Here is an 11,113-nt window from a genome sequence, read left to right on the forward strand (position 1 = left end):
AAATATATATATATATATATATATATCCAACAAAGTGTCACTATTTGGGCACATTTGGTTGGAAAACACAAAAAGTCTCACTTGGTAGCGGAACTATAGATTATTCATGTTTGAATTGCTATGCCCATATATCAAAGTTTAGTTTTGGAAAATCATAGGCAAAATTACAAAGAAGGTTAACTATACCATACTCAGCAAACTAAATTGATGATGATAAAGCAAAGCTAATTGTAATTCATAACTGAAAAGCAGTACTAAAGGCAAATGATAACCAGCAGCCAACCTAGTACAGCACTAGTGCTGGATGTACAACAAATAGCCTTCTGGACAGCACAGAGTGGAGTTCTTGCAGCCTGTGCCGGGATGTCTGGGAAACTCCAGCGAGGTGTTCATTGGGTCTTGGGAGCACCAGGTTTTATTGACTCATCATCTCCTCGGATAACCTCATGAACTTTAGTCATAATCAGAATGATTTTTATGGCATCGTATAACATTTGCCCAAGCAAACCGAATAAAATGAGTGAATTTTGGGTCCATTATCTAATATTTAATGGGACCCTTTTACCCTACCAGTAACTGCATTTTATATATTGAGAATCCGCGTGGATGAAGCCATTGTTAATCTAAGGATGACATACATTTCATAAATGTTTTATTTAGTTAAAAAAGGTAAGACGTTTGGTTGTGTGGTCTTAATGCAGCACATTAGAGTGAAGATACAATGAAAAATATTGAGGACTTGGAGGAAGCTCCCCTCCCCTCGCCTCCCCTCGCCTCCCCTCGCCTCCCCTCGCCTCCCCTCCCGTTTTGCTCTTGTTGCCCAGGCTTGACTGCAATGGTGCAATCTTGGCTCACTACAACCTCCACCTCCTGGCTTCAAGTGATTCTCCCACCTCAGCCTCCCCAGTAGTTGGGATTACAGGCATGCGTCACCATGCCCTGCTAATTTTGTATTTTTAGTAGAGACCGGGTTTCTCCATGTTGATCAGACTAGTCTCGAACCCCCAACCTCAGGTGATCTGCCCACCTCAGCCTCCCAAAGTGCTGGGATTACAGGTGTGAGCCACCGTGCCCGGCTGCTTTGTCTTTTTAAAGGTTACTAAGACGAATAAGGAGATGAAACCATTTCAATTGGAAAATAGACTGAACGGGTGAGATTCATTGGGCAGATAAAAGAAGCAAGAAGCTGAAACCTATAAAAGGTTGTGGAAGCAGGCCGGGTGTGGTGACTCCCACCTGGAATCTTAGCACTTTGGGAGGCCGAGGTGGGTGGATTGCCTGAGATCAGGAGTTGGAGACCAGCCTGAGCTACATGGTGAAATGCCGTCTCTACTAAAATACAAAAAATTAGCCAGGCGTGGCAGCATGTGCCTGTAATCCCAGCTACTTGGGAGCTGAGACAGGAGAATCGCTTGAATCCGGGTGGACATTGCAATGATCCGAGATTGCTCCGTTGCACTCCAGCCTGGGACACAGAGCATGACTTGGTCTCAAAAAAAAAAGGTTGTGGATGGGGCGATCTGACACTTTTTCAAAAAATGCCAAAGCTTTAGAGCTACAAAGAATGATGAAACTTTTATAAGGTAACTGAAAGTTAAGAAAATACAGCGATTCTTTACATCATAAACAAATAAACATCAAGAACTCTATAAATCACTAATAAATAGAGGTTTAAGAATGGCTTGGGTAAACTGGTGGGTTAATAAGTTATGCAGCTAGGCGGGGTGCAGTGGCTCATGCCTGTAATCCCAACACTTTGGGAGGCCAAGGCGGGCGGCTCACTTAAGATCAGGAGTTCGAGACCAGCTTGGCCAACACAGTGAAACCCCATCTCTACTAAAAAATACAAAAACAAAAACTAGCTGGACATGGTGGCACGCACCTGTAGTTCCAGCTACTTGGGAGGCTGAGGCAGGAGAATGGCTTGAACCCAGGGGGTGGAGGTTGCAGTGAGCCAAGATTGCACTTCTGCACTCTAGCCTGAGCGACAGAGGGACATTCTGTCTCAAAAACAAAAAAAAATGTTATGCAGCTAAATCTTCCCATGGAGGTGGTTATTGCTCCTTTTACCCCTGAACACCCTCTGTTGCTTGGGTACCCTAAGGTACCATGCTTTTATATAAAGCACTGTTCTTGTAAGAAATATGTGTGACCTGTGTTTTTTGTGTTTAGAGATTTTATTCCCTCAAAGTTGCTCCCAAAGTTAAAGCCACAGCTGCGCCTGCAGGAGCACCGCCACAACCTCAGGACCTTGAGGTTAGTCCCACTAACTTGCTCGCTAGAACCCATACATGCCTTACTCTTTTTGGTAATATGAAGACATTCATTATATCTCTACTTTATTTTAAATACAGTTTACCAAGTTACCAAATGGCTTGGTGATTGCTTCTTTGGAAAACTATGCTCCTCTATCAAGAATTGGTTTGTTCATTAAAGCAGGCAGTAGATATGAGGACTCCAACAATTTAGGAACCACCCATTTGCTGCGACTTGCATCCAGTCTGGTAAGTATCTTCATTACCTCAAGTGTTTGGAAATGCTGTGGTATCTTGGTCCTGTGAAAAAGAAAAACTAAAATCAAAGGCTTTATATTTGCTTCCTTGACCTGCCATAACAAATTACCACAGACTGGGTAGCTTCACCCAAATAAATTTATCCTGTCACAGTTCTAGAGGCTAGCAGTCAAAGTCAAAGTATCTAAGCCAAGCCAAGATATCAGCGGGGCTGGGATCCCTCTAAAGGTTCTAGGAAGGCACAAATCCTCCCCTGCCTGTTCCTAGCTTCCAGCAGTTGCCCACAACCCTTCACATTCCTTGACCTGCAGCTGCATCACTGCAGTCTCTGCCTTTGTTGTCACATGGCCTTCCTTCTGTCTGTGTCCACATTTCCTCCTAATGAGGATACCATTTATATTAGATTTAGTGCCTACCATAATCCAATATGATGTCATCTTAAGTACTTAAATCTGCAGAGACCTTATTACAAAGTAAAGTAACATGCAAACATTCTGGCTGGACATAAATTTAGGGGGGAACACTGTTTAACCCAGTGCAGACCCTTAATGTAAAATGAGAAACCACAACATATTTGCTGCAGAGAAGCACTAAATTAGTATCCATATGAATGTTGATATTAGAGCATAAGAAATCAGTAAACAAAATTTTAAAACGAAGTGCCATAAATTGAAAGAAAATTAACTTTTTTTTCCCATATGCAAGTCTCTTTCAGAATAGACTAATGAATCCAGTAAGCTTGTGTTTGACAGTGGAAATTTTATATGAATGTACTTAATATAAAATCTATGCTTAAGCTTTTGTTGAGCCTTGTTTTATAATTCTTAACTAAAAGGATGCAGGAATTTAGTAAAATTCTTTTAAATCTGCTCATAACAGTTAGACAACAGATTTTGACATAGTGTGATGTTTAGCAAACTTGGCATTGAAAAACTACAAAGATAATCATTCTTTTCTTTTTCAAGACTACAAAAGGAGCTTCATCTTTCAAGATAACCCGTGGAATTGAAGCAGTTGGTGGCAAATTAAGGTTTGTTAAATAAGTAATAGGAAATAGTGAAAATGCCAGAAAATATTCAATTGTAAGGGAACTTTTCTCTGTTAGCAAGGAGGTTGAGGATTTCTTAAGTAACACAAGAAGGAAAAGACTGATGAGTTTGAGTACATCAAAATGTAAAACATCTTTATGTCTTAAAGTAAAAATTTAAGTAACTGGGAGCAGATATCTGCAATATATAGGCATACCTCAGAGACATTGCAGGCTCTGTTCCAGATCACCACAAAATATCGCAGCAAAGCAAGCCATAGGAATTTTGTGGTTTCCCAGTGCATATAATAGTTATGTTTACACTATACTGTGGTCTACTAAGTGTACAATGACATTTTGTCTTGGAAAAAAGTACATAACCTTACTTTTAAAATATTTTATTGCTTTAAAAATGTTAACAGTTATCTGAATCTTCAGCAAGTCTTTTTGCTGGTGGAGGGTCTTTCCTCCACGTTAATGGCTGCTGACTGATCAAGGTGGTGGTTGCTGAAGGTGGTGGTGACTGACAGTTTCTTCAAATCAGACAACAATGAAGTTTGCTGCATTGATTGACTCTTTTTATGAAAGATTTCTCTATAGCATGAGATGCTGTTTTTAGCCATTTACCCACAGAACTTCTTTCAAAATTAAAGTCAGTTGTCTCAAACTTTACCACTTTTTTACAACCGAGATTATGTAATATTATTTGTTATCATTTCAACAATGTTCACAGCATCTTCAACCAGGAGTAGATTCCATCTCAAGAAACCACTTTCTTTTCTCATCCATAAGAAGCAATTCCTTATCTGTTCAAGTTTTATCATAAGATTGCAGCCCTTCAGTCACATCTTCAGGCTCCACTTCTAGTTCTCTTGCTCCTCCCAGCATGTTTGCAGTTTCTTCTCCCTCCGAAGTCTTGCCTCTCAGAGTCATCCATGAGGGTTGGAATTGGCTTCTTCCAAACTCATGTTAATGTTGATACTTTGACATCCTCCCATGAGTCACAAATGTTCTTAATGGTGTCTAGAATGGTGAATCCTTTGCAGAAAGTTTTTAATTTACTTTGCCCAGATCCATCAGCGTCTTCACTGTCTGTGGTAGCTATAGCCTTACAAAATGTATTTCTTAAATAATAAGAGATGAAAATAAAAATTACTCCTAGATCCATGGGATGCAGAAGGGATGTACTATTAGCAGCCATGAAAACAGTATCAGTCTCCTTCTACATCTGCATCAGAGCTCTTGAGTGACTAAATGCATTGTCAGTGAGCAGTAATATTTTGAAAGGAATCTTTTTTCTGAGCAATGGGCTTAAAATACTCCGTCAACCATGCTATAAACAGATATACTATCATCCAGGCTTTTTTGTTCCATTTACAGAGCACAGGCAGAGTAGATTTAGCATAATTCCTAAGGGCTGTAGGATTTTGAGAATGGTAAATGACCTCAACCTAAAGTCACCAGCCGCATTAGTCCCTAACAAGTGTCTGCCTGTCCTTTGAAGCTTTGAAGCCAGGCATTGACTTTAGCTATGAAAGTCCTGGATAGCATCTTTTTCCATTGTAAGGCTGTTTTGTCAACATTGAAAATCTGTGGTTTAGTGTAGTCACCTTCATGGATGATCTTATGTAGATTTTCTGGATAACTTTCTGCAGCTTCCATATCAGCATTTGCTGCTTCACTGTGTACTATTATATTAAGAAGATGGCTTCTTTCCTTAAAGCTCATGAACTAACCTCTACTAGCTTCAGACTTTTTTTCTGCACCTTCCCTCTCTCAGCCTTCATATAATTGAAGAGAGTTAGGGCATTGCTTTGGACTAGGCTTTGACTTAAGGTAATGCAGTTAGATCTATCCAGACCACTAAAACTCTCTATTATCAGCAATAAGGCTGTTTTACTTTCGTATCTTTCATGTGTTTGGTGGAGTAACACTTTTAGTTTTCTTCAAGAACTAAACTGGTGCAAGAGGCTTAGCTTTTCACCTGTCTCTGTTTTTAACATGCCTGCCTCACTTCCTCAGAAACTGAATCCTTTCTAGCTTCTGGTTTAAAGTGAGGAACATGAGACTCTTCCTTTCTCTTGTATACTTAGAGGCCATTGTCGGGTTATTAATTGGCCTAGTTTCAATATTGTTGTGTCTCAGGAGTAGGAAGGCCCAAAGAGAAGAAGAGAGACTTGGGGAACAGCTGGTCAGTGGAACAATCAGGACAGAAACAGCATTTCTTTCTTTCTTATTTATTTATTTATTTTAAAGACAGGGTCTTACTCTGTTGCCCAAGCTAGAGTGCAGTGGTGCAGACATATCTTATTGCAGCCTTGAACTCCTGGGCCCAAGCTATTCTTTTCCCTCAGCTTTCCAAGTAGCTAGGACTACAGGCACATGCCACCATGCCCAGCTAATTTTTTATTTGTTGTACTGATGGCGGTCTATGTTGCCCAGACTGATGTTGAACTCCTGGCCTCAGGTGATCCTCTCACCTCAGCCTAGAGTGCTGGGATTACATAAGTGAGCCACCACACCCAGCTGGAGTGCAGTGGTGTGATCTTGGCTCACTGTAACCTCTGCCTCTTGGGTTCAAGCGATTCTCCTGCCTCATCCTCCCGAGTAGCTGGGATTACAGGTGTACGCCACCACACTTGGCTAATTTTTGTATTTTCAGTAGAGACCACGGTTTCCCCTTGTTGGCCAGGCTGGTCTCAAACTCCTGACCTCAAGTGATCTGCCCACCTCAGCCTCCCAAAGTGCTGGGATTACAGGTGTGAGCCACCGCGCCTAGCCCAAATTTATCATTTTCTTAAGTGTGCAGTTAAGTGGCATTTAGCAACCATCACCAACATTCATCTCCACAACTTTCCTATCTTCTCCCACCTGAGACTCTGACTCCTGTTAAACAATGGCTGCTCATTCTCCCCTCCCCTCAGCCTCTGGCAACTGCCGTTGTCTTTTCAGTCTCTACAAATTTGACTACTCCAAGTACCTCATAAGTAGAATCATACAATATTTGTCCCTTTGTGACTGGCTTATTATACTTAGCATAATGTCCTCAGGGTTCATCTGTGTTGTAACATGTGACCAGATTTCACTCATTTTAGGGTGGAATTATTTCCTGGTTTTTTTTTTTTTTATTATTATACTTTAAGTTCTAGGGTACATGTGCATAACGTGCAGGTTTGTTACATATGTATACTTGTGCCGTGTTGGTGTGCTGCACCCATCAACTCATCAGCACCCATCAATTCGTCATTTATATCAAGTATAACTCCTGGTTTTTTAAAAAATTTCCTGGTTTTTTAAATAAATATTTTTTTAAACAAAATATTTCCTGGTTTTTAAAAAAATTTTAAATTTTAGTTGATGAGTATGTGGAGTTTTGTTGTATTGTCGTTCACACCTTTTATATTTCAGAAATTTTCTTTCCGAAGGAATTGGTTGATACAACAGAAGATTATAAGAAAAAGCTTACTATCCTGCTTCAGATGATTTACTGTAGTTTATTTTCTAATTCAGTGTGACCGCAACAAGGGAAACCATGGCTTACACTGTGGAATGCCTGCGGGGTGATGTGTAAGTACCTGTGTGTGTTTAGGACTTCTGCTTTGAAAGAAATGCTAAACTGCTCACTTCTGGTCTTTGTAATGCATCCTTATGGCCTCTGACTTCCATTTTGGATTATTATTCATAAACTGCTCATAAACACTGTGCTTACCACAAGGCCTAAAGTTTCACATTGAGAGCATTACAGCTATGTAGAATCTCAAATGTTAGTTTTACATTTTTGACTCGTAATTCTTATCTCGATGTCTTCTGTAGTGATATTCTAATGGAGTTCCTGCTCAATGTCACCACAGCACCAGAATTTCGTCGTTGGGAAGTAGCTGACCTTCAGCCTCAGCTAAAGATTGACAAAGCTGTGGCCTTTCAGAATCCACAGACTCGTAAGTACATTTCCAGATCACATTTGTTTCTAAGATACTGAGTTTTTTAGAATATCAATTTATAGAAGAAAAAAAATGCTGTCAAAATTTATTTTTTTATTTTTATTTATTTATTTTTTTGAGACAGAATCTCACTCTGTCACCCAGGCTGGAGTGCGGTGGCACAATTTTGGCTCACTGCAACCTCCGCCTCCTGGGTTCAAACAATTCTCCTGCTTTAGCCTCCCAAGCAGCTGGAATTATAGGTGTGCACCACTACACCTGACTACATTTTTGTATTTTTAGTAGAAACAGGATTTTGCCATGTCGGTCAGGCTGGAGTTCAGTCTTGAATTCCTGGCCTCAAGTGATCGACTCATCTCAGCTTCCCAAAGTGCTGGGGTTACGGGTGTGAGCCACCATGCCTGGCCAAATGTTTTACTACTTGAATTTGAAAATATATTTTTCAAAAATTTGTTATTTAGATATGTTATTCTTTTGTTTCTAAACATTTATAATCATTTTCATGTTTGATGGTAAGTAAATTGTAGGATCCTAGAAGTTTTCCTGTTTCCTTCCCAATGTTTTGTTTTGTTTGTTTGTTTTGAGACAAGGTGTTGCTTGTTGCCCAGACTGGAGTGCAGTGGCATGATCTCACTGCAGCCTGAACCTTCTGGACTCAGGTGATCCTCCTACCTCAGCCTCCTGAGTAGCTGGGACTACAGGCACACACCACCACACCCTGCTAATTTTTTTTTTTTTTAATAGAGATGAGGTCTCACTATATTGCCCAGGCTGGTCTTGAACTCCTGGGCTGAAGTGATCCTCCCACCTCAGCTTCCCAAAGTGCTGGGTTTACAGGCGTGAGCCACTGTGCCTGACCCCAATGATTTTAAGAGTTGTTTCGCTTACACCAAATTCTGCACCAGTTTATTGCTGCTGCTATTATCGCTTACTGTTGTATTGCTATTATTGTTTAGCCATCTGCTCTTCATTGAATCTTTCCAAAGTAAGTAACTTAATTTTTTTAAGTAGGAATCTTTTTTGCTTTCATATTTTATGTTTATATAATGTCTGATTATATAATCTTGACAAGTACAACTGGTAATACAAGTCTATAAACAAGTGCTGCTGACTCCTAGGAGTCATTCAACTTCTGGTGGGAGCAGAAATGTGCGGGTAGAGCAGAAATAGGTCAACTCAGTGGCTCAGCATGGGACAGGCTCCCCTCCACATGCTGGCCTGGTGACTGATGTTATTTCATGGTGATGCTTGGTGTCATAGGGGAGCATGATCTTTGTTGCTCAGGATTTCTACTGAAGAAATAGATAGAATAGTACAATTTTAGAAAAGATGACCTATGTGTCCAGAGTGGCTTCTTCCCCACTGGCGGCAGTGAGACACCAGCCTGCATCTATTCTGTCTGAACAGTTACTGTGTGGTCTCCTGGCTGGTTTCTGCCTCCAGGTTTACATCTTGAGTCCATCTCACACATAGCCATTACAGCGACCTACTGACATGAAAGTAAGCCTTCTTATTAGCTGTGGGATAAAGTCTAAACAGCATATACGTATATGGCCTTGCATGATCTTACCAGCCCACTTCTCTTACTTCATGCTCTACCCTCTTCTCCTCCCAGCTGCAATTCCCATTTGAATCAAATTATTGTTATACTTTATGCCTTTGTTTTGTCTGCTTCCTACACCTAAATTGCTGTTCCCAAATGATTTCCCCTGGGAAACATCAGCTCATTCTGTAAGATGGATCCCACATGTTACTTGTATTAATTGTTTTCTAATTCCCACTGCCCTTCCCTTTTACCTCTGTTGCACTTTTGACACACTGCCGACATTGCACCCATAATACTTTATTTCACAGGTTTTCCTCTTAAAATTTGAGGGCAGGCCTTGTATGTTCCACATCTCTGTATTTCTAGCATCTAGCACAGTGCCTCGCATAGGGAAGTTGCCAGGTAGTGAGCAACTGAAGGAAACACTGCAGGCAAAAAGGCATTGAAGCAAGAAAGCAGGGAAAGCACCAAGCACCACGGAGGAATAAGTCCCAGTGGAAGCTCACATTGGTCCCCTGAAAGCTGCCTGACAACCTCCTTATTACCTAGAGAAGAAACCTAGAAGTAAGTAAAATTCAGATTAAATGACTTGTGCTAGGTCACATGGCAAGATGACAGCAAAACCATAACTAGATGGGGAGGTCCTGAAACCCAGGCCGATATACCTTCCCAGTGATACCAGCTAGGTTAAAGTTAGAAAAGTGGTTTAGGTAGACTCCAGTATATAGAAGCTGTTGCCATGTAATCTCTTTTTTTCCTTAGCACATTCTACTGACAGAAACTGGCAGTTACTAGAGGTTAAATAATAATAATTTTAAGTCCTCTTAACATATGAATGCCAGAAGATGACCAAATTTGTATAGACTTGTTGCTTTCTAGGTTTTAAAAACGTTGTCTTTACTGAAAGTGCATTTCCCTAAATGCTTCTTCACTTATCTCACAGATGTCATTGAAAATTTGCATGCAGCAGCTTACCGGAATGCCTTGGCTAATCCCTTGTACTGTCCTGACTATAGGATTGGAAAAGTGACATCAGAGGAGGTACCAATAAAACATATTTTGAAATGTGCTTGTTTTTCACATTAAATTGAACATCTACCATTTCAGGTTTGTTGGTTAATTTTCTTTTATCTTCTAACTTTAAGAAATTCAACGTGCTTGCTTTTCATCCGCCTGCTTTTAACTAAAATTTTATCTGAGCAATTCTTGTATATCCTTTAAGAAATGTTTTCATAAAAAAAAAAAAAAAAAGAAATGTTTTCATGACTAAAGGGACATGATCATTAAAAAGTAAAATCAAGCAAAATGAAGGAAAAGAAAACATCTCACATACCTAAAGGCACTCAATGTTAATACCTGGTATATTTTCTTCTAAACCCTTTTCTGTGTGTATGTATCTTTTTTGTTTGTTTGTTTTAAATATGGGGTCTCGCTGTGTTGCCTAGGCTGGTCTTGAACTCTTAGGCTCAAGCAGTCCTCCTGCCTCTGCCTCTCAAAGTGCTGGGATTACAGGCATGAGCCATTGCACCCAGCCTGTGTATCTTTTTTAAACAGTATTTAAATGTTTAAGTAGCATAATAGGGGCTGGGCCCAGTGGTTCACCCCTGTAATCACAGCACTTTGGGAGGCCGAGGCAGAAGGATCACTTGAGGCCAGGATTTCAAGAGCAGCCTGGGCAACATAGCAAGACCCTGTCTCTAAAAAAAAAAAAAAAAGTGTGTGTATACGTACATATATATAAAATAGGTCCTTTGACTAAAACTCTTTAGTCTCTCTGAATTCGTAAATAAGACTTGAGCCCACTTCCGGCTGGGCGCGGTGGCTCAAGCCTGTAATCCCAGCACTTTGGGAGGCCGAGACGGGCGGATCACAAGGTCAGGAGATCAAGACCATCCTGGCTAACACTGTGAAACCCCGTCTCTACTAAAAAATACAAAAAAACTAGCCGGGCGAGGTGGCGGGCGCCTGTAGTCCCAGCTACTCGGGAGGCTGAGGCAAGAGAATGGCGTGAACCCGGGAGGCGGAGCTTGCAGTGAGCTGAGATCCGGCCACTGCACTCCAGCCCCGGCGACAGAGTGAGACTCCG

The 11,113-nt window shown here is 40.8% G+C and overlaps 1 protein-coding gene across 1 annotated transcript in view; it reads left to right on the top strand.

Moving 5' to 3' along the window:
* UQCRC2 (ubiquinol-cytochrome c reductase core protein 2) overlaps positions 1–11,113 on the top strand; it is a 31,226-nt gene that overhangs the window by 2,843 nt on the left and 17,270 nt on the right. Inside the window, exons 2-7 of the mRNA XM_017850217.1 lie at positions 2,173–2,256; positions 2,355–2,504; positions 3,479–3,543; positions 7,051–7,107; positions 7,354–7,478; positions 9,971–10,068. Of these exons, the coding sequence (XP_017705706.1) occupies positions 2,173–2,256; positions 2,355–2,504; positions 3,479–3,543; positions 7,051–7,107; positions 7,354–7,478; positions 9,971–10,068 (579 nt within the window). The remainder of the gene's footprint in view (positions 1–2,172; positions 2,257–2,354; positions 2,505–3,478; positions 3,544–7,050; positions 7,108–7,353; positions 7,479–9,970; positions 10,069–11,113) is intronic.

The sequence above is a fragment of the Rhinopithecus bieti genome, unplaced genomic scaffold (assembly GCF_001698545.2).
Source record: "Rhinopithecus bieti isolate Rb0 unplaced genomic scaffold, ASM169854v2 scaffold_1918, whole genome shotgun sequence".
Lineage (NCBI taxonomy): Eukaryota > Metazoa > Chordata > Mammalia > Primates > Cercopithecidae > Rhinopithecus > Rhinopithecus bieti.